Source organism: Eriocheir sinensis, chromosome 26 (genome assembly GCF_024679095.1).
Source record: "Eriocheir sinensis breed Jianghai 21 chromosome 26, ASM2467909v1, whole genome shotgun sequence".
Taxonomy (NCBI): domain Eukaryota; kingdom Metazoa; phylum Arthropoda; class Malacostraca; order Decapoda; family Varunidae; genus Eriocheir; species Eriocheir sinensis.
Window position 1 is genome coordinate 1,227,659 of NC_066534.1, and position 23,806 is coordinate 1,251,464.

At 46.7% G+C, this 23,806-nt stretch overlaps 2 protein-coding genes and 1 long non-coding RNA gene across 3 annotated transcripts in view; all 3 read left to right on the plus strand.

Moving 5' to 3' along the window:
- The window catches only part of LOC127003680 (uncharacterized), a 40,716-nt gene extending 28,662 nt beyond the window's left edge, over positions 1-12,054 (plus strand). The window contains exons 7-10 of the mRNA XM_050870604.1: positions 4,798-4,929; positions 6,370-6,568; positions 7,116-7,348; positions 11,451-12,054. Coding sequence (XP_050726561.1) covers positions 4,798-4,929; positions 6,370-6,568; positions 7,116-7,348; positions 11,451-11,587 — 701 coding nt within the window. The 3' untranslated portion in view covers positions 11,588-12,054. The remainder of the gene's footprint in view (positions 1-4,797; positions 4,930-6,369; positions 6,569-7,115; positions 7,349-11,450) is intronic.
- On the plus strand, positions 3,541-4,616 carry LOC127003681 (uncharacterized). Its single transcript, XR_007757320.1, has 3 exons — positions 3,541-3,573; positions 4,360-4,414; positions 4,555-4,616. It is a non-coding gene; the product is annotated as an uncharacterized LOC127003681 (long non-coding RNA).
- Positions 12,055-22,518: 10,464 nt separating the features above from the next.
- The window catches only part of LOC127003883 (X-ray repair cross-complementing protein 5-like), a 47,224-nt gene continuing 45,936 nt past the window's right edge, over positions 22,519-23,806 (plus strand). Inside the window, exon 1 of the mRNA XM_050870990.1 lies at positions 22,519-22,848. Within this exon, the coding sequence (XP_050726947.1) occupies positions 22,825-22,848 (24 nt within the window). The 5' untranslated portion in view covers positions 22,519-22,824. The remainder of the gene's footprint in view (positions 22,849-23,806) is intronic.

Below are 23,806 nucleotides of genomic sequence, written 5' to 3' on the forward strand. Positions count from 1 at the left end.
GGAATGAATTGGTTTACAGGTGAAGTTTGCCAGTGTGGTTGTCAGGGAATGAATTGGTTTGGTTTACAGGTGAGGCTTGCCAGTGTGGTTGTCAGGGAATGAATTGGTTTGGTTTACAGGTGAGGCTTGCCAGTGTGGTTGTCAGGGAATGAATTGGTTTGGTTTACAGGTGAGGTTTGCCAGTGTGGTTGTCAGGGAATGAATTGGTTTACAGGTGGGGTTTGCCAGTGTGGTTGTCAGGGAATGAATTGGTTTACAGGTGAGGTTTGCCAGTGTGGTTGTCAGGGAATGAATTGGTTTACAGGTGAGGTTTGCCAATGTGGTTGTCAGGGAATGAATTGGTTTACAAGTGAGGTTTGCCAGTGTGGTTGTCAGGGAATGAATTGGTTTACAAGTGAGGTTTGCCAGTGTGGTTGTCAGGGAATGAATTGGTTTACAGGTGAGGTTTGCCAGTGTGGTTGCCAGGGAATGAATTGGTTTGGTTTACAGGTGAGGTTTGCCAGTGTGGTTGTCAGGGAATGAATTGGTTTACAGGTGAGGTTTGCCAATGTGGTTGTCAGGGAATGAATTGGTTTACAAGTGAGGTTTGCCAGTGTGGTTGTCAGGGAATGAATTGGTTTGGTTTACAGGTGAAGTTTGCCAGTGTGGTTGTCAGGGAATGAATTGGTTTACAGGTGAGGTTTGCCAGTGTGGTTGTCAGGGAATGAATTGGTTTACAGGTGAGGTTTGCCAGTGTGGTTGTCAGGGAATGAATTGGTTTGTCTTTACAGGTGAGGTTTGCCAGTGTGGTTGTCAGGGAATGAATTGGTTTGGTTTACAGGTGAGGTTTGCCAGTGTGGTTGCCAGGGAATGAATTGGTTTACGGGTGAGGTTTGCCAGTGTGGTTGCCAGGGAATGAATTGGTTTACAGGTGAGGTTTGCCAGTGTGGTTGTCAGGGAATGAATTGGTTTACAGGTGAGGTTTGCCAGTGTGGTTGCCAGGGAATGAATTGGTTTACAGGTGAGGTTTGCCAGTGTGGTTGTCGGGGAATGAATTGGTTTGGTTTACAGGTGAGGTTTGCCAGTGTGGTTGCCAGGGAATTAATTGGTTTGGTTTACAGGTGAGGTTTGCCAGTGTGGTTGTCAGGGAATGAATTGGTTTACAGGTGAGGTTTGCCAGTGTGGTTGTCAGGGAATGAATTGGTTTGATTTACAGGTGAGGTTTGCCAGTGTGGTTGTCAGGGAATGAATTGGTTTGGTTTACAGGTGAGGTTTGCCAGTGTGGTTGCCAGGGAATGAATTGGTTTGGTTTACAGGTGAGGTTTGCCAGTGTGGTTGCCAGGGAATGAATTGGTTTGGTTTACAGGTGAGGTTTGGCAGTGTGGTTGTCAGGGAATGAATTGGTTTACAGGTGAGGTTTGGCAGTGTGGTGGTCAGGGAATGAATTGGTTTGGTTTACAGGTGAGGTTTGCCAGTGTGGTTGTCAGGGAATGAATTGGTTTACAGGTGAGGTTTGGCAGTGTGGTTGCCAGGGAATGAATTGGTTTACAGGTGAGGTTTGCCAGTGTGGTTTTCAGGGAATGAATTGGTTTACGGGTGAGGTTTGCCAGTGTGGTTGCCAGGGAATGAATTGGTTTGTCTTTACAGATGAGGTTTGCCAGTGTGGTTGTCAGGGAATGAATTGGTTTGGTTTACAGGTGAGGTTTGCCAGTGTGGTTGCCAGGGAATGAATTGGTTTGGTTTACAGGTGAGGTTTGCCAGTGTGGTTGTCAGGGAATGAATTGGTTTGGTTTACAGGTGAGGTTTGCCAGTGTGGTTGTCAGGGAATGAATTGGTTTGGTTTACAGGTGAGGTTTGCCAGTGTGGTTGTCAGGGAATGAATTGGTTTGGTTTACAGGTGAGGTTTGCCAGTGTGGTTGTCAGGGAATTAATTGGTTTACAGGTGAGGTTTGCCAGTGTGGTTGTCAGGGAATGAATTGGTTTGGTTTACAGGTGAGGTTTGCCAGTGTGGTTGTCAGGGAATGAATTGGTTTGGTTTACAGGTGAGGTTTGCCAGTGTGGTTGCCAGGGAATGAATTGGTTTGGTTTACAGGTGAGGTTTGCCAGTGTGGTTGTCAGGGAATGAATTGGTTTACAGGTGAGGTTTGCCAATGTGGTTGTCAGGGAATGAATTGGTTTACAAGTGAGGTTTGCCAGTGTGGTTGTCAGGGAATGAATTGGTTTGGTTTACAGGTGAGGTTTGCCAGTGTGGTTGTCAGGGAATGAATTGGTTTGGTTTACAGGTGAGGTTTGCCAGTGTGGTTGTCAGGGAGTGAATTGGTTTGGTTTACAGGTGAGGTTTGCCAGTGTGGTTGTCAGGGAATGAATTGGTTTACAGGTGAGGTTTGCCAGTGTGGTTGTCAGGGAATGAATTGGTTTACAGGTGAGGTTTGCCAGTGTGGTTGCCAGGGAATGAATTGGTTTACAGGTGAGGTTTGCCAGTGTGGTTGTCAGGGAATGAATTGGTTTACAGGTGAGGTTTGCCAGTGTGGTTGTCAGGGAATGAATTGGTTTGGTTTACAGGTGAGGTTTGCCAGTGTGGTTGTCAGGGAATGAATTGGTTTGGTTTACAGGTGAGGTTTGCCAGTGTGGTTGGCAGGGAATGAATTGGTTTGGTTTACAGGTGAGGTTTGCCAGTGTGGTTGTCAGGGAATGAATTGGTTTACAGGTGAGGTTTGCCAGTGTGGTTGCCAGGAAATGAATTGGTTTACAGGTGAGGTTTGCCAGTGTGGTTGTCAGGGAATGAATTGGTTTACAGGTGAGGTTTGCCAGTGTGGTTGTCAGGGAATGAATTGGTTTACAGGTGAGGTTTGCCAATGTGGTTGTCAGGGAATGAATTGGTTTACAAGTGAGGTTTGCCAGTGTGGTTGTCAGGGAATGAATTGGTTTGGTTTACAGGTGAGGTTTGCCAGTGTGGTTGTCAGGGAATGAATTGGTTTGGTTTACAGGTGAGGTTTGCCAGTGTGGTTGTCAGGTGAATTGGTTTGGTTTACAGGTGAGGTTTGCCAGTGTGGTTGTCAGGTAATGAATTGGTTTACAGGTGAGGTTTGCCAGTGTGGTTGTCAGGGAATGAATTGGTTTACAGGTGAGGTTTGCCAGTGTGGTTGCCAGGGAATGAATTGGTTTACAGGTGAGGTTTGCCAGTGTGGTTGTCAGGGAATGAATTGGTTTACAGGTGAGGTTTGCCAGTGTGGTTGTCAGGGAATGAATTGGTTTGGTTTACAGGTGAGGTTTGCCAGTGTGGTTGTCAGGGAATGAATTGGTTTGGTTTACAGGTGAGGTTTGCCAGTGTGGTTGGCAGGGAATGAATTGGTTTGGTTTACAGGTGAGGTTTGCCAGTGTGGTTGTCAGGGAATGAATTGGTTTACAGGTGAGGTTTGCCAGTGTGGTTGCCAGGAAATGAATTGGTTTACAGGTGAGGTTTGCCAGTGTGGTTGTCAGGGAATGAATTGGTTTACAGGTGAGGTTTGCCAGTGTGGTTGTCAGGGAATGAATTGGTTTACAGGTGAGGTTTGGCAGTGTGGTTGTCAGGGAATGAATTGGTTTGGTTTACAGGTGAGGTTTGCCAGTGTGGTTGTCAGGGAATGAATTGGTTTGTCTTTACAGGTGAAGTTTGCCAGTGTGGTTGTCAGGGAATGAATTGGTTTGGTTTACAGGTGAGGTTTGCCAGTGTGGTTGTCAGGGAATGAATTGGTTTGTCTTTACAGGTGAGGTTTGCCAGTGTGGTTGTCAGGGAATGAATTGGTTTGGTTTACAGGTGAGGTTTACCAGTGTGGTTGTCAGGGAATGAATTGGTTTGGTTTACAGGTGAGGTTTGCCAGTGTGGTTGTCAGGGAATGAATTGGTTTGTCTTTACAGGTGAGGTTTGCCAGTGTGGTTGTCAGGGAATGAATTGGTTTGGTTTACAGGTGAGGTTTACCAGTGTGGTTGTCAGGGAATGAATTGGTTTGTCTTTACAGGTGAGGTCTGCCAGTGTGGTTGTCAGGGAATGAATTGGTTTGTCTTTACAGGTGAGGTTTGCCAGTGTGGTTGTCAGGGAATGAATTGGTTTACAGGTGAGGTTTGCCAGTGTGGTTGTCAGGGAATGAATTGGTTTGTGTTTACAGATGAGGTTTGCCAGTGTGGTTGTCAGGGAATGAATTGGTTTACAGGTGAGGTTTGCCAGTGTGGTTGTCAGGGAATGAATTGGTTTGGTTTACAGGTGAGGTTTGCCAGTGTGGTTGCCAGGGAATGAATTGGTTTACAGGTGAGGTTTGCCAATGTGGTTGTCAGGGAATGAATTGGTTTACAGGTGAGGTTTGCCAGTGTGGTTGTCAGGGAATGAATTCGTTTGGTTTACAGGTGAGGTTTGCCAGTGTGGTTGTCAGGGAATGAATTGGTTTGGTTTACAGGTGAGGTTTGCCAGTGTGGTTGTCAGGGAATGAATTGGTTTACAGGTGAGGTTTGCCAGTGTGGTTGTCAGGGAATGAATTGGTTTACAGGTGAGGTTTGCCAGTGTGGTTGTCAGGGAATGAATTGGTTTGGTTTACAGGTCAGGTTTGCCAGTGTGGTTGCCAGGGAATGAATTGGTTTACAGGTGAGGTTTGCCAGTGTGGTTGTCAGGGAATGAATTGGTTTGGTTTACAGGTGAGGTTTGCCAGTGTGGTTGTCAGGGAATGAATTGGTTTGTCTTTACAGGTGAAGTTTGCCAGTGTGGTTGTCAGGGAATGAATTGGTTTGTCTTTACAGGTGAGGTTTGCCAGTGTGGTTGTCAGGGAATGAATTGGTTTGTCTTTACAGGTGAAGTTTGCCAGTGTGGTTGCTGCATCAGTGCCCGTGGCCTGGCAAGAATGGCGCCCCTGCTTGCCTGTTTCTTTACGTTTGAGAAAGGAGTTGAGCTTCTGCTGTCAAGTCTCATCAAAAAATGGCAGGGTGAGTTACGACAAAATGTATTGTGATTCAGTTAAACTTTTGGTAGTTGCAGTTGATGTATTGCCAGGGAATATTGTGTGCTTCATTTGTTTTGATAATTAGAAGGGGATATAATTATGCAGCAGAAGAGTCTACTGATGCGTTTCGCGTCATCGAAGGGTAAAAGGTCCTGGCGCACGATGACACGAAACGCATCATAAAAGTAAAAAAAAATAAAATGATTAAAAATTAAGTTTTTGGTGAAAGTGCGTCCAATTTGGGAGTGTCATTTGTTGGGATAAGTTTCTTAGTGGTAACATATGGCAACCTTTCTAAGGAGCGTAGATGAGGAGCTTTGAGCGGTTTTTATTTGTTAGTCTACTCTGACGGGAGAGGAGAAAAATATAGATTTCTCGGTGTAACTCAGGAACTAATAGGCATATGAGGATTTTGAGGATACCACAAGAATCCTCACTAAATTCCACTTCAAAACATTTATTTGGCTAAAAAAGTTGGCCCACAAAATTTTCAGCTAGCGAGTGGGGAAGAGTTGGTACTTAGGATTTATTGTCTACAATACTCTATACAGAGACTTGAAACATATTTGTATTGTTTATATATATACTTTCCTCTGTTATTATTTGCACATGTTCTAGTACAAATCTTTATGAAGCCATTGATACTAAATTTATTGGGGTACGATACATCTGTGAGGGTAAAATACGTCCGGGAATGTAGAGTATCGCGGCGGCAAAAAGAGCCTGAGGGTGAGTGCAACAGAAACTTACTGGAAACTTACGGTGCGGGAGAGGGTTAATAGTGTTTTGTTTTGTTTTGTTTTTTGTTTTTTGTTTTGTTTTTTGTTTTTTGTTTTGTTTTTTGTTTTGTTTTTTACGTCGTTGCCTGTTGCGCCGGTAGGCATCTTCCGGGTGGGGCCTGATGGTCGGCCCAAGGCTTCTTCCAGGTGGGGCCTGATGGTCGGCCCAGCCTGTTTTGGCGCAGGCGAGTGTTTATAGTGGCGCCATCTTGCATTGTGTATCTTTCTTTTTTGTGCACTGGTAAGCTTTCCTGAGGGGCCATGGTTGTCAAGCTCAGCCTATTAATAGTACTGGTGATTTTTTTGTAAGTGACTAATGGGATATATGTGCTTTGGATTATTCATTTTCATCTGTTGTCTTAAAACTATTGAGTCAACTTTTGATATGTTGCAAAATATCTAAAACTGTTTGAAAGCATCGTCAAAGGAAGGAGGAAATGCAGAGGAAGAAAAGGTGTCCCAGAGTTTACCAATAAGAGGAATTAAAAAATGAAGATATTGGTTAACTTCTACATTTGAGATTTGGACAGCATAGGGTGGATTCAAGCTGCAATAATGTGGATATTTCATTGAGCCCAGAGTTTATAATTTTCACTAAAAACAAATCAATCTTTCATTAATATATTCATCATTTGATGTTTCAGAACATACAAAACTCTCATCAGAATGGATTTGCATAATATCTGGAACATTGCTGGATATAAGGTGCTTCTGTAGCCAAGAGCAGCACTGTGCAGACCACTCAGTGATGCTGGAGGACCCGGCGGCAAGTGTCAACTGGAGGAGGGTCGTGACGGAGCTTCTTGAGACACAGGCACAGTGGGCCTCGGACATTGCCAGCTGGTGGGTGCCACAAAAGGTTTACTAATGATACTTACTGGTAACAAACTTAACCCCTTCACTACGGCCCGGCCAAAACTGCGCCCCGCCCCGTATCCGGGCTGGCCGCGCGTGCCAAATTTCAAACGGCGCTTCTGATTATAACAAGTTTTCAGCCATAATCTCAACATAATCATCATGTATTATATATGAAAACATGCAGAATTAAATGGTGCACATAGAGAAACATAAAGTATTTGATCATTTTGAGATGTAAGCATAAATATACAGAGAAATTTGCGAGATATTAGCATCTCTCTCTCTCTCTCTCTCTCTCTCTCTCTCTCTCTCTCTCTCTCTCTCTCTCTCACACACACACACACACACACACACACACACACACACACGAAGGGAAAGGGAGAGAGGTAGAGGAGAGGGGGGAGGGAGAAAGAGGGAGAGCACACATCTCTCTCTCTCTCTCTCTCTCTCTCTCTCTCTCTCTCTCACACACACACACACACACACACACACACACACACTTCAGTAACGAGAGCTTTTAATTTTTTTTCAGGATTATGTGCAGTCCAAAAGCAGGATTGACAGATAGGCAGAAGAAGAGAATCACGAGTCTCATTTGCCTTTTCCATGAGAGGTCCGAAGCTTGCCGTGCAGAGGAGAGCAAGACTTGTGACCAGATAGATTACTACACGGTGGATGACATTCTGACGGCAGCCAAAGACTTTCCGTTGAGATTCAGAAAAAAGCTTGAGAAATTAAGGGTCTCATCTGTTGGTCCAATCTCAGGTAAGACCTTTATAGCCTTTCTCAAATACTGTCTTATGAAAAAAACTGTGTGAATCCTTAAAATACAGGGGCTTCGTGGTGCAGTGGTTAGCACACTCGGCTCACACCTAAGAGAGCCCGGGTTTGATTCCCGGGCGGAGTGGTAAAATTTTGGCGGCTTTTCCGATACCCTACGCCCCTGTCCACCCAGCAGTGTACCAGGTATTAATCGGGGGTTGTGTCCTGTCTCCTGGGGTCTGTTCCCTTCTATAATTCCTTCCCCTTCTGTCTCTCTCCGGCATATGACCACAGATGTTGCGCCCACTAAACAAAACTTTCCAACTGTTCCCTTCTCCTATAATTCCTTCCCCTTCTGTCTCTCTCCGGCATATGACCACAGATGTTGCACCCACTAAACAAAACTTTCCAACTGTTCCCTTCTCCTATAATTCCTTCCCCTTCTGTCTCTCTCTCCGCATATGACCACAGATGTTGCACCCACTAAACAAAACTTTCCAACTGTTCCTTCTCCTATAATTCCTTCCCTTCTGTCTCTCTCCGTCATATGTCCACAGATGTTGCGCCCACTAAACAAAACTTTCCAACTGTTCCTTCTCCTATAATTCCTTCCCTTCTGTCTCTCTTCGCATATGACCACAGATGTTGCCCACTAAACAAAACTTTCCAACTGTTCCTTCTCCTATAATTCCTTCCCTTCTGTCTCTCCGCATATGATCACAGATGTTGCGCCGACTAAACAAAACTTTCCAACTGTTCCTTCTCCTATAATTCCTTCCTTCTGTCTCTCTCCGCATATGACCACAGATGTTGCCGACTAAACAAAACTTTCCAACTGTTCCCTTCTCCTATAATTCCTTCCCTTCTGTCTCTCTCCGGCATATGACCACAGATGTTGTGCCAACTAAACCAAACTTTCCAACTGTTCCCTTCTCCTATAATTCCTTCCCCTTCTGTCTCTCTCCGGCATATGACCACAGATGTTGCGCCCACTAAACAAAACTTTCCAACAGTTACCATCTCATATAAATCCATCACCTTCTGTCACTCTCCAGCAAATGAACACAGATGTTGCGCCGACTAAACAAAACTTTCCAACTGTTCCCTTCTCCTATAATTCCTTCCCCTTCTGTCTCTCTCCGGCATATGACCACAGATGTTGTGCCAACTAAACCAAACTTTCCAACTGTTCCCTTCTCCTATAATTCCTTCCCCTTCTGTCTCTCTCCGGCATATGACCACAGATGTTGCGCCCACTAAACAAAACTTTCCAACTGTTCCCTTCTCCTATAATTCCTTCCCCTTCTGTCTCTCTCCGGCATATGACCACAGATGTTGCGCCGACTAAACAAAACTTTCCAACTGTTCCCTTCTCCTATAATTCCTTCCCCTTCTGTCTCTCTCCAGCATATGATCACAGATGTTGCACCCACTAAACCAAACTTTCCAACTTTTCCCTTCTCCTATAATTCCTTCCCCTTCTGTCTCTCTCCGGCATATGACCACAGATATTGCGCCCACTAAACCAAACTTTCCAAACTTCTCCATCCTTAAAACATTGATTTTCTTTTATTCTTCTACAAGGAAGCATGGTTTGGTTTTTGGTTTTTAGCTGTGATGAATAGTTTTTGAGATACAGAAGTTAAAAGAGACCCCCCATTGGGCTGCCTAACTGCGCCTTAGGGGATAGGCGCGTCCCGTCCCGCGCACTAGGAAAGGGTTAATGGTCCCTCCAAGCGAGAAAAATGAGAAAAAAATCACCCCTCACACAAACCATTTCATAATACATATCAAAGCATTTGTGATCAGTTTATGCATCATCCATTTTGGGGGGTTTATATCATGGCACAAATTTGGCCCATCGCTGCTACACGGTAAAGCCACAAATTTGGCCCATCGCTGCTACACGGTAAAGCCACAAATTTGGCCCATCGCTGCTACACGGTAAAGCCACAAATTTGGCCCGTTGCTGCTACACGGTAAAGCCACATATTTGGCCCGTCGCTGCTACACGGTAAAGCCACAAATTTGGCCCATCGCTGCTACACGGTAAAGCCACAAATTTGGCCCGTTGCTGCTACACGGTAAAGCCACAAATTTGGCCCCTCGCTGCTACACGGTAAAGCCACAAATTTGGCCCATCGCTGCTACACGGTAAAGCCACAAATTTGGCCTGTCACTGCTACCGGGTTAATGGTGGCAGTAGATATTCGTGGATTTTCAACAACTGCAGAATGTTGAGGTACAACTGTATTCTTAAATTGAGCCTAGGGCAACTTTGTTTTTGCTCGTAAATCAAAACACTCGTAAACTAAGGCACTCGTAAACCAAGGCACTCGTAAACTAAGGCACTCGTAAACCAAGGCACTCGTAAACCAAGGCACTCGTAAACCAAGGCACTCGTAAACCAAGGCACTCGTAAACCAAGGCACTCGTAAACCAAGGCACTCGTAAACCAAGGCACTCGTAAACCAAGGCACTCGTAAACCAAGGCACTCGTAAACCAAGGCACTCGTAAACCAAGGCACTCGTAAACTAAGGCACTCGTAAACCATGACTGTACTTACATACGAACTGCTCCTAGGGCAAAGAAAGACCAAAGTTGCCCTTGGTTTACGAGCGGTGACTTGGTATATGAGCATCCTGTTTGTACAAGTCTTTTTTTTTTTTTTTTTTTTTTTTTTTTTCGCCACTTTATGGGTGGGGACACAAGCTACAGTCGACTCACGTATGGCGCGGTTAATTGGTTCTGAGCAGCGGCCGCGCCATAGGAAACCGCATCACAGGAATATCTAAACCTATGGAGAAAATACAATTTGGTTCTGGCCCTTGACATTTTGCCCCACCCACACTTTTTTTCATTTTATTTATTTATTTTTTATTTATTTTTTTATTTTTTTGCGTTCGTTCTAGCCCTAGTGCACCGGTAGGCATTATCTGCCTCGTGATGTTGTTCAGTCCAACCCCACACTCACCACCTTACCCACTCAGCCACCGCCAACACCCACTTTTTCACTCAGTGCGTATGGGGAAAATACAATTTGGTCCTGGCTAGCCACCACTTTATTCCACCTGCGCTCACTTACGGGGAAAATTCATTGTTTCCCGCCTATCACTCTCTCAGTCCTCCTGATGGTGTCCAGTTTCTGCTTGTACGTCAGTGGGCGAATCTTGCCCGTGGATTATAGCACGCTTGCAAGCCATTGTGCAGCACGTGTGTGTGTGGTAACCGAGCCGCTTTCACAGTCATTTTGTTTGTATTGATCGTTACCAATGGGGGCAATCGCTACTATAGTACATATTGTAGTAACATTGACTTCTCGTTCCAAGCTCTTGTCATTCAACCAATCAGGTCCTAAAGCTATGGGTGGGGCTTCGGGACCAACTAAGTGTACAACGACTGGAGTGAAAATTTCCTGTGGCTTGTTGGGTAGTTTTGTATCCTCTTCCGTCTCCTTCCTTCCTTTTTCCGAGTTTCCTGTTTTGAATTTTCTTTCCTCAAACAATCAATAGGAAAAAGTAAAGGGACATGAAAAAAGAAGAAAACGAAATCTATCAACTCGACAAAAAAAACGTTAAATGAAAAGAAAGAGAAAGAGAATTGGAAAAAAGGGAAGTAACAAAAAAACGCAAAAAAAACGGAAGTATATTAAGTTATCAAAAAAAAAAAAGAGAAAGAAAATGGGAAGTAAACGAAGTCAGCAAGTTTTTTATTTCTATTATTATTTTAATGGTCTTCTTCTTCCTCTTCTTTTTCTTCCTCCTCCTCCTCCTCCTCCTCCTACTCCTCTTCATTTTCCTAATCATTCTTCTTCTCCAAGTATGAACGCTATTTTTTGGTTTGCTAGTAGTAGTAGTAGTAGAAGTAGTAGTAGTAGTTGTAGTAGTAGTAGTAGTAGTAGTAGTAGAAATTGACCTCTTTTTCAGCCACCTCTTTTGATTATTTTTTGTAGGAGCAGCGAGTAGCGGGCTTTTTTTTATTTATTATTATTTCCTTTTTTGTGCCCTTGAGCTGTCTCCTTTGTTGTAAAAAAAAAAGAAAAAAAATATATAGTTGTAACACTGTCATTGCCCAACATTTATTCCTAGATTCCAATATTTTCAGATTCCATGAGTGTCGATTCTACGGTGGGTGTTATGGCTCACCAAAGTGACAACTCGCTCTTCTACAAGGAAATGATTCTCCGCTACCCTGACTCAAGTGACGTCACTCCTCCTCCTTCCAAGAGATGCAAACTGTAAACCAAGTCTGTGCTGGCAGGGTAGGCGGTGGCTGAGTGGTAGCGTGCTGGGCCCACATTCACCATGTGATGGACGACATGGGTTTGAATCCCCACGCTACCACCTGGGATTTTTCAGTCACCGCCGAGTGGCTTAAAACTACCCACATGCTGTCCTGAAGACCACCCATCAACCCGGACTCTAGAGGAAACCGTTCAAGTGAATCAAGAAGGAGTTCCGGGGGGCAGCATGAGCCAAGAGAAGATGGCGCCACTATAAACACTTGCCTGCGCCATGACGGGCTGGGGCCGAACACCATCCAGGCCCCTCAAGCAAGCCTACTGGCGCTATGGGCGTACATGTAAAAAAAAAAAAAAAATTGTTTTGTTCATTACTCATAATTATATTTTTCATCATTTAGTTTTTTTCATTAGATTCTCTTATGAGTTAAAAACTACAAGTAAACTTCTAAGAATTGTACTAAAGTGCCCCTTTTACTTTAATGTCCTTCCTCCCTAGTCGTTAAACCTCTCGCGCACCGTGGGTTTACAATAAGTTTCCATTCATCATACATTCACAGAACCTAAACAATACTGCACGCGAACACATGCACCACCAGTGAACTTGAGGCGCGTCAGGTCAAGACAAAGGGTCATCATTAGGTCGGGGTGGGTACCTAGTGAACTTGGGGCGTGTCAGGTCAAGACAAAGGGTCATCGTTAGGTCATGGTGGGTACCTAGTGGACTCGGGGCGCGTCAGGTCAAGACAAAGGGTCATCGTTAGGTCGGGGTGGGTACCTAGTGGACTCGGGGCGCGTCAGGTCAAGACAAAGGGTCATCGTTAGGTCATGGTGGGTACCTAGTGGACTCGGGGCGCGTCAGGTCAAGACAAAGGGTCATCGTTAGGTCGGGGTGGGTACCTAGTGGACTCGGGGCGCGTCAGGTCAAGACAAAGGGTCATCGTTAGGTCGGGGTGGGTATTTTCCACCCACATGTTCCCACGTGGGTTTTTTCCATTTGTTCAGAAACTAGACTCATGGACGTGATATATATATTTTGGGTTGTTTTGGTGCACATACGTGAACATCTCTTTACAAATATAGGTAAGTAATTTACATACTTGGCTTGTTTCATGGCACATATATTTGTATACAGACAAAGGGAAGCTATTACGATGATAAAGAGACGACCTGGGGTTCAAAATATATTATTACACGTGTGCTATTGAACATACACTCGACCCTCGATTTAACGGGCCACAAAATCTTAACGGACATAGATTTGTCCGATGTGACACCGGCTTTAGAAACGTCAAAACTGTATTTTCAAGCAACGGACTTTTTCAAGCAACGGACCACCCTTCCCCCCTTTTAATCCGTTAAATCGAGGGCCAGGTGTATAGTTAGGCAACTTGGATGAACTGTGTCTTGGAGATGTAAATTATACAGACAAATGGCATATATGTGAACAAAGGGCTTTGTAACAGCTGTGGTGGTGAGGTTCCTGAGTCGAGGGTCGTGGGCGGTAAGGAAAATGGTTTATTTGTATAGGCACGCTGCTGTCAGCTACTGTGTTTTGATGGTGCCAGTAAGGGATGAACAATAGGCCTCCTTCTATACGTGGCAACTATGTATTGGAATGTGAACCATTTTTGACCCGTAAGACGTCGGTTTTCGTTGCGAATCCAAAGAGTGAACATGTTGTACGTCCCTCACGCCGTGGTGCTGGTGACCAAATGCACACCACTTCCTCAAACAGTGGACGGTGATGCTAGCTTGTTGTCCAGTGAACGGAAGGAAGGCAGAAGAAATAAAGAATGTTTAAAGCAATTCCATGACCACGAAGGGAATAAAGAAAGCGTCCAAGTAAATGAGTTACCTCGTTGCTGAAGGAAAACTGAGGAGAGCAAATAAGAGGAACATAAATTTGGAGGAGGAGGAGGAGGAGGGATACTGACGACTATGACGATAGTGATAAAGACTACTCGCCAACCAACACTGTCAAGCCACTTTCCAACCACCAACCACTTCAATTTCCACATCACGATCTCCAAAACCACCTACAACATCCACATTAATAAAAAAAAAAATTGTACTCAGAATAATGGCTGCCAGGCTTGCCAGTTATGGCAATAAATGAAATATGTTGGGTGGTCAGTATTCCCAAAGGCTAGTCTACACGGCACCACCACAGAAATCACCCTCGACACACTACAGTGACAGGAAAAAATAATACATTAATAATAGTGTTATGCCGGACGTGTTACTTGGGTTCCGTGTCGCCGTCACAAGACTCCGTGGGAGGGAGATATGTAAACACTTTGCACAGCTTCTGTAGTTTAATATTCTTCCTTAGTAGTACACTTCACTCTGACTCTTCACTGACCACTAGCTTACTATGACTGGGACTGACTCCTCTCGCCCTCTTCTCCTATATATCCAGAACACTACAGTCTAGAACGTTACAGTATATATTAGATCATACAAGAACATGTAGCAAAAATATGTGCGAGTTGGCAACACTTCCCGCCTGCCGCCTGGCCGCGGGGCGCGAGCGGGGCCTTGCTTCCCGCCCCCCTGCTCGCTCCTCCCAGAGTCTTCCAGAGGCCCATAGACCCCTAGGGAAGTTTCCAGCACAACACTATCCCCCCCTCTTAATTGTGATCGTCCCGATCACACACTTAACTATATACAAACATAAGAGAATTAATCAAAAACATAATAATCGTCGTATCGCTGTGGACGCCTGCGTTGTCTCTGTCTTCTGCTCGCTGCCTCCTGCGCGTCTGTCTCCTGGTGCGCCTCATTGTCGTCTGCTTCTTGGGGTGTCCCTGGAACATCTGCCGAAGCCAGGAGGTCATCTCCCTCGGCTGAAAGGTCCAGAAGACCTATGTCGTCGTCGACCTCCTCTCGGTCTTGGACGTCCCTTGCGTTTTCGTCGGCTGCTGGGTGTCTGTAGTTGTTCCAGGTGTAGTTTCCCGGACCGTGGTACTTCCATAGCCGGTTGACGTGGACAACTTTCAGCTTGGTCCTTTCCGTTCTCCGGATTCGGTAAGTCACGTCGGAGAGGCGTTCTAGCACAGTATAGGGGCCTTCCCAGGGGCTCTGTAACTTCAGAGACTGTCCTTTCTTCCTCTGTGGGTTGTAAAGCCAGACTTGGTCTCCTTCCTTGAAGTCAACGTGGCTTGCCCTCATATTGTAACCGCGCTTCATGGCCTCCCCGGAGAACTTCAAGGCACCTCGGACTTGATGGTGCACCTCTTCCAGCCATTCCTCTAGTTGACGGGCAAAACTGGAGGCGTCCCTTGGAAGGCTTTCCCCAGGAGGCCTTCCTGTCAGTAGGTCCACCGGCAATCGCAGCTCACGTCCAAACATCAGCTTTGCCGGTGAATACCCCGTAGTCTCGTGGGCGGCAGACCTGTAGGCGCAGGCAGCTTCTGATCCCATGAAGACTGATCATTGTTGCACTGCTTGGCCAACTCCTGGCCCAACGTCCAATTAAACCTCTCCACCATTCCATCTGACTGTTGGTGCAGAGGGGTGGTCCGGGTCTTCTTGATACCCAGAAGCTTGCAGCACTCCGCAAGGACTGTTGCCTCACACTTCCTTCCCAGGTCGGAAGGGAGCTCGTTAGGCACACCGAAGCGACAGAAGAACTCCTCCACCAAAACCTTGGCGATGGTAGTGGCTTCCTGGTCAGGGATGGCGTAGGCTTCCGGCCACTTGGTGAAGTAATCCATTGTGACGCAGATGTACCTATTTCCGTTCGTCGTCAGAGGCAAGGGTCCTGCTATATCCACTGCCACCCGTTCCATGGGGGCTCCAACCTGGTATAGTTGCAATGGGGCACGGTGACGCTTCTTGGGGCCCTTCTTTGCACAGCACACCTCACACGCGTGACACCATTCTTCCACGTCCTTCCTCATGCCAACCCAGTAGAACCTTTGGCGCAGGCGACTCAGTGTCTTCTTTACCCCAAGGTGTCCGCTGGTGATGCTGTCGTGCATTTCTTTCAAGACGCCTTCCCGGGACTTCACAGGTAACACCGTGGACCAGTAGTGGTCAAGACCATCATGAGAGACCCAGCGTCGCTGCAACACCCCGTTGTCCATCCGAAGAGTGTCCCACTGAGTCCAGTAAGTCTTGGTGGTAGGGCTTTCTCGAGATTACTTCCCACCCAGGTCGCGTTGACGACTGACTCAGCCACTCCATAATTGGTCTCAGATCTTGGTCCTCCCGCTGCAGTTTTCCCAAGTCTTCCCATGGCACCTCCGCTGTCTGTTCCACTGTAGTGCGGCGGCACATATTCTGGATGCTTTCCCTCTGGAGGCAATGTTGACACTCAGGTAGGCAGGGGCGCCGGCTCAAGCTGTCCGCGTTACCGTGTGTTAGCCCAGATCGGTGCACAATAGTGTAGTGATGCTGCTCTAGTTTACCTATCCAGCGAGCAAGCTGGCCCTCAGGGTTTTTCAGTGACTTCAGCCACCGCAATGCAGCGTGATCCGTGCGGATGGTGAAAGTTGCACCGTACAGGTAAGCATGGAAAAAGTCAAGGCTCTTGACTACTGCCAGGAGTTCTTTCCGGGTCACGCAACAGTTTTTCTCGGCTGGGGTGAGCTTCTTGCTGAAGTAGGCCACAACCCGTTCCATGTCGGCACATGCCTGGGACAGCACTCCACCAATCCCCTCATCACTGGCATCACAATCCAGTATAAAAGGCTTAGAGGGGTCTGGGTAGGTGAGTACGGGCGAGCTGATGAGGGCCTCCTTGAGCTTCTCAAAGGCAACCTGAGTTTCCGCTGTCCACTCAAACTTGCACCCCTTCTTCGTCAGGAGGTGCAGTGGTGCAGCAATCATAGCGAAGCCTTTCACAAACCTGCGGTAGTATGAGCACAACCCGAGGAAGCTCCGCAGCTCCTTCACGTTGGTGGGTGTCGGCCAGTCCCTTACCGCAGCCACCTTCTCAGGATCAGTGCGTACTCCAGCCTCGCTCACGATGTGTCCCAAGTATTGGACCTCCCTTTGGAACAGACAGCATTTCTTCGGGCTGAGCTTAAGGTGTGCAGCTCTAAACCAGGTGGAGACCTCTGATAGCCTTTCCATCTCCTGCTCGAAGGTCTGGCCAAAGACAATCACGTCGTCGAGGTAGATGAGTGCCGTTTACCAGTGAAGTCCCTCCAGCACCCTCTCCATCAGCCGCTCGAACGTGGCCGGCGCGTTTCACAGGCCAAAGGGCATGATCTTAAACTGCCACAGGTCTTGACCGTAGGAGAAGGCTGTTTTCTCTTTGTCCTGCTCCGCCATTTTGACTTGGTGATACCCAGACTTCATATCTAGTGTTGAAAACCACTTGGAGCCCACCAAAGCATCGAGCGTGTCGTCGATCTCTGGGAGTGGGTATGAATCCTTGATGGTGAGATCGTTGAGGGCTCGGTAGTCCACACAGCACCTGAGGGAACCGTCCTTTTTCCTGACGAGCACTACAGCAGACGCCCACGGGCTGCTGGACCGCTCGATTAGCCCCTGTTGCCGGAGATCATCCATCACCTCATCCATCTCCTTGCGACGGGCTGGTGCCATCCTTCGAGGAGCTTGCTTCACTGGGCGGTGGCTACCTGTGTCGATGTGGTGCTCTACCAGGTCTGTACACCCCAAGTCCAGGTCTCCTGTGGAAAACACATCTGCATTCCTCACGAGAAGCTCCCTGAGCTGTTCCACTTGGGGCTCCTCTAGACACTTGGAGCTCCTGTCAAACAGGTTGCGCAGGTAGTCGGGCAGCTCCTCCTGGGGCTTCGTCAGGGGTCTCCTGCAGACACAGGTTCTCGGTTCCTGGTCGATCTCTTGGCACAACCCCACCATGGTCCCTTGTTTTATTTTCTTTGGGCTGAAGGAGACATTGGCCACGATGACAGGCACTTCCACTGCAGTAGGGTCTGCCAAAGTACTGCCTACAATCACCCCGTTTTCTACCGGGCATTGACTTCCACTCTCTATAACACACAGACTAGCCGGGGGGACACCCGTAATTTGACAGGGTAACAGCATCTCTGACCTTGGAGGAATAATGGTGGTACGCTTGACTGTCACTGGCAGGCCCTCCTTGTGCACAGTCGTCAGTGGCACCCTCCTTCCTCCTCGGAAGTCCAGATCGCACCTGTGGGAGACAAGATAATCCATACCTAGGATGCAGGGGTCGTCCATTTCAGCCACGTACACAGAGAGGGACTTTTCCTTTCCTCCGAGCTCAAACTTCACGTCCACTGGGCCTCTGAGCTCTGCATAGTGTCCAGTGACTCCGCACTGTCGATGCGACGTCTTAGGAAGCCGACGATGACTCACCTCGTCAGGCCGCACCAATGTGCGTTCCGAGCCTGTGTCGACGACCACAGGCCACAAAACTCCGTCAACCTTGCCCTCCACTTGGCAGCTCGTCATGGTGCTTCTCTTGCACATTGATATCTTCGGGGCATGTACAAGACAGACTGGTCGTTGCCCCCGTGAACCAGTCCTTCTTAGTTTCCCGAGTGGTGGTCCCTCGATCGTTGGGGGCACAGTTTTCCGACACTCATTCTTCCAGTGCCCCTTTTCTCCACAGGTTCAGCACTTGGGTCCTTCCCTGGGCTTCTTAGCACCTTCATATTCCTTCCTCCTCTTATAGCATTCGTTCTCCTTGTGCCCAACCTTCTCGCAGTACCAGCACGTTCCTTGGAACCTGTCTGTGTCGCTGACAGCGCCCTTTCGTGCCCGAAAGTCAGAAGTCGAGTCGTCCCTGAAGCTTGACAAGCTAGACCTAACAAAGGACTCAAACTCCATGGCACGTGCCAGAGCTTCCTGCATTGATATTGGCTTAGCTTGGTTCACTTGTATTTTCAGCTGAGGGCTGTCCAGGGCATCGATGAATTGATCAGGGGTGGCACCTGGGTATGCCTTGTGCGCCATGCTCTCAAGGTCCCGAGCGAGTTCCTGAAGATACTCACCGCGCCTCCTGTTGCGGGTTCTGAACCTAACCCTGAAGAGCTCGTTCTGGTGCTTGGTCACATATCGTTGCTCCAGCGCCTGTGCTAGCCCGCTGTAGCTGCCTTTTGTCGCATTGTCGAGCTGAGTAAGGACTTCCAGCGCCGCCCCTTTCAGTCTAGTGGTCAGCTGAACCGCGCACTCTTGGTCATCCCATCCGTTCCGAGCTGCCAACAGCTCAAACTGAGCGCGGTAAGCCTCCCAGGAGACCTTGCCATCAAACTCCTGAGGCTTCTTTCTAACAGGCGACCCCAGCAGACTCATGGGACTGGCGGAACTTCTTGCGGGAATAAACTCAGGCGAAACAGGGCTCAAACTACCCCGGACTTGCGTAGGAGAAGCATCTTGGGTACAAGTATCCGCTGCAGGCATTGGCTGTCCGTTTCCAGCCAAACAGTCTTCAAGGGCCTTCACTCTGTCACTTACGTCACAAACTGCCTGTTCAGTACGGTTCACCTTTCCCTGCACTTCTAATATTTCTTTGTGTGTCGTCTCCCGTACCACCTCCATCTCTTGTTGAAGATTTGTGTGTTCTTTCTCCACTTCTATCAGGCGCTGTCCTAACTTCGTGGTCACATCAGTCATTTCTCTTCGTACTGACTCACTTCCATCTTGTACTGCTTGTAGCTGTTGCTGTAATCCCGTGTTACCGAGTGGGCCAAAGAGGTACCCCACTGGCTAAGTGGGCTATGGGAGGCTCGTTCATCAGGCCGTCGCCGCACTACAGTCTTTCTTATTGTTCTTTGAGTTCTTGGTGTGTTCCTTCTTGTTGTTTATGTGCTCTTTCTTGTTGTTCTTTGAGTTCTTGGTGTGCTCTTTTTTGTTTCTCCCCCTGTAGTCTCAAAGCTTCCAAGAGTTCAGTCAACACGCCGTCCCTTTGGGCAGCTTGGGAACGAGTCTCCATGGCGAAAAAACAAATGGCTACACTCTTGACGCCAATGTTATGCCGGACGTGTTACTTGGGGTCCGTGTCGCCGTCAAGAGACTCCGTGGGAGGGAGATATGTAAACAGCTTGCACAGCTTCTGTAGTTTAATATTCTTCCTTAGTAATACACTTCATTCGTGACTCTCCACTGGCCACTAGCTTACTAAGACTGGGACTGACTCCTCTCGCCCTCTTCTCCTATATATACCGAAAAATACAGTCTAGAACATTACAGAATATCTTCGATTATACCAGAACATGTAGCAAAAATATGTGCGAGTTGGCAACACTTCCCGCCTGGCGCCTGGCCGCGGGCCCTGCGGGGTGCGGGCGGGGCCTTGGTCCCCGCCCCCCTGCTCGCTCCTCCCAGAGTCTTCCAGAGGCCCATAGACCCCGGGAGAAGCTTCCAGCACAACAATACGTATGTCGTATGTATCTGACGCTGCACGGGTCAAAGGAAATGGACCTACCAACATTGGAACAAAGAATTAAGAGATCGAAAGGGGAGACCTAATAGTAATTTACAAATTGTGAAATAAAATGGAAGAAGTAGACAACGAGGAATTACTACTAAGAGAAGTAAGGAACACCAGCAATACACGAGGACACAGTAAAACATTGAGAAAAGAAAGATGCTTGAGAGTCAAAAAAATATAGCTTCTCGCAAAGAAACACAGAGGTTTGGAACAGACTAAGTGAGGATGTAGTATCGGCGAAGAGTGTGCATAACTTTAAGAAAAAACTGGACAAGTACAGATATGGAGACGGGGCCACACGACCGTAAGCCCAGACCCCGTAAAATTACAAGGTAAATATGACTACTACCCATATTAGACCTTGTGACATATTGCCGTTTTTCGCAAATACTATCTTTCAAACGAAGACTCGGATCAGCTATATGGTGTTTGGCACGGGTTGTTTCACACTCCGCTAATTTTTGACGCTATTGTGCACTGCCAGATGCGGTTAATTATGGCGTTAACTCTTGACTGTGATGGCAAAACCTGCGTGAGCCACTTGCACATTCCAACAGGTGAGGCGTGACGCGTTTGTTACGTGTATCCACCACCTACCTCCACCCCTGGCTTCCCCTACTCCCATCCCTCCCTTTCCCTCCCTCCTACCCTCCTCGATCCTTCTTCCCCACACTCTTTCTCCCCCATACCTCCTCTCCCTCTCTCTCTCTCTCTCTCTTTACCTCTTCCTCTCTCTCTCTCTCTCTCTCTCTCTCTCTTCCGTGCACTTGCGCTGTACACGAGATATGAACCCATGCACGGACAAGTATGACATGAATTAATGGCAGATAAGTAGAAATTATATGACGATTAAGGTTGGATAGTTTATGCAAGCAATCGTAATTGATGTTATTGCTTGTTTCACCGTATTTGGTAGGTGAAGAAGCTGGTAACATGGTAAGTATCGGGCATGCTGGCGATAGACGGCTAGCTGTGGATCTTAGGGTTTGTGTGGTCTGATTTTCTATGTAAATCTATATTATTCAGCCTTTTTATGAAAGGATGTACAACAATACAGATGCAATTACGACAATTTCGACTGGTTTAGTACGATATTTTGGGCAAATTCACCTGGCAACGCTGCTCAGAAAGGCGCGCACACACATATGTAAAACAGCCATACAGAGAAGACGAAGACGAACACCTAGCTGACATATTGGTACTGAAAAATAGCAGTAAAGGAAGTGAGAAAATAGAAGAAATGATAAATTACTTAAAAAAAAAAAAACTGGAAGAAAGACAAAGAATTCAGAAGGCTAAAACAGAGTGAAAAAACAACAACTAGATGTCAAGTGAATATTGAAAAAGGAAACAGGAGTTAAAATACGAAAGCATTGATTGACTGATTGACTGATTGATAGTGATTGATTGATAATTTATTGTTGCAGGTATAAACAACAAGGGAGAAGGGAGGAACATGCCATCCCAACCCCCAGGCAGGACAGAGTGTGATTATACAACTATTAATACATGTGTAGGCAGCACCATGAAACTAAAAAGATACAATGGTAGGAAGGATCGAAAGCACAACAAGGGAGGGGGCAGTACCTCCCCCTGGACAATAGTTTATTGTTGCAAGTAAAACAACAAAGGAGAAGGGAGGAGCATGCCATCCCAACCCCCAGGCAGTACAGAGTGTGATTATACAACTATTAATACATGTGTAGGCAGCACCATGAAACTAAAAAGATACAATGGTAGGAAGGATCGAAAGCACAACAAGGGAGGGGGCGGTACCTCCCCCTGGACAATAGTTTATTGTTGCAAGTAAAACAACAAAGGAGAAGGGAGGAGCATGCCATCCCAACCCCCAGGCAGTACAGAGTGTGATTATACAACTAAGGATACATGTGGAAGATACAATGGTAGGGGACAAATAGCATGCTGAAAAAAATAAAAAATAAAATAAATAAATAAAGGCCTTGATTTAGTCAAAGGAGCAGACATAAGGGACTGTACATATGGGACTACAGTCTAGAGGCAAATGCAGGATACTCACTAAGCACAGCTGAAATAAGGACTAGTATTTACTCTATCTCTGTATTCATTCCCATCTAGTGCTTGGGCAATGTTCTCCGTTCCCACATTTTATTGTCTTATTGTCCAGGGGGAGGTACTGCCCCCTCCCTTGTTGTGCTTTCCTTCCTATCATTGTATCTTTTTAGTTTCATGGTGCTGCCTACACATGTATTAATAGTTGTATAATCACACTCTGTCCTGCCTGGGGGTTGGGTTATTGTCTTATTGTCCAGGGGGAGGTACCGCCCCCTCCCTTGTTGTGCTTTCCTTCCTACCATTGTATCTTTTTAGTTTCATGGTGCTGCCTACACATGTATTAATAGTTGTATAATCTCACTCTGTCCTGCCTGGGGGTTGGGATGGCATGTTAATTCCTCCCTTCTCCCTTGTTGTTTACCTGCAACAATAAACTATCAATCAATCAATCAATCATTATTGTTGATGAGTGAAAAAAAATTCCGGGAGCCGCTGCAAAGGCATATCCCGGGGCAGCAGCAGCAGCAGCAGGAGGGCACAAATGTCTGAATAAGTGTCGCTTAGTGGCTTTATTTCAGATTAGAAAATAACATAACACTGAAAAGGAAGTTGCGTGAATAAGAAGAAGGGAGGGAGGAGAGGAGGACCTAAGAAGCGATACAAAGCGTTACAGGTCAAAAGAAGAAGAAGAAGAAGTCTGATCTGCCCGCCACACGCTGAAAACAAACCGAGTGTTGACTTTTCCTAAAACGCTGAGGGGAAGAAACCGTGTGCACAAGTGTCCTCGGTGGTTCTTTCTCCTCGTCGTCATGCCGCCCAGAGCCAAGACGGGGGTGAGCATAGCACTGTGTCATGTCCTCCTGCCATCAGCGGACACTATACCCTCCATATATACGTCAGGAGTGTTGGTTAAGATTCGTTTTAGTAGCGTCGTGCCAGTATGTTCATTACCTACCTTATGAAACATCAGTATCTCTTCATATATCCTTTCTACAAACCTTCAACAGTCATTGAAACACTTTCAAAATTCAATTCAAGGACTTTTTTGTTTACTCCTGAAACTACAGGATAATGTTTACGAAAGCGTCGCCTCCTCTGGTGCTGGAGGCCGCGACGGTGCCGCCGCGGCCGCTAAATAGCCTGCAGAGGGTTTTGTAAGGTCAGCTAAGGTTAGGTTAGGTTATATTCATGCTCCATGATAAAATTAGCAGTATTTGCGTAAAAATAAGGTAAATGTTCAGAGAGTCGCCCATCTCAAAATTTGATACACTGGCTATTTATTTGGTATTATTCTAGTGTTTGCCCATACATAAGAACATAAGAACATAGGGAAACTGCAAGAGGCCGGGTGGCCTACACAGGGCAGCTCCAGAATCCCCCCCACTACTCACGGTGGGTGAGGTGTAGTTACAGGGGTTGCAGGTAGAGGCTTGATCCTCATTATACCGGCGGTACTAGGCACGCACCAGTACCCTGTCACCTTACTCACCCCTCGCAACCAAAATTGGCTAGGGGGCCATTGAGACCGGGGAATGTGGTGGTAAACATGAAATGCGTCGCAAATGCATAGTTTTTGAGCTATGGGGGGTTGAAAAATACCCTAGATGTAGGGAAATTCCTTACAATTTCTTAAATGTAGGGAAATTTCATACATTCCGTTTTTTTTTACAACGTAGTACGGAAACCACACAATTTCACTCACTCTCCATACCAAAGGGGGGTACGAGCCCCCCGCTACAGTATTATGGTCATAATGAAGCATCTATAAACGGTTAGTAATTTACGTCATAG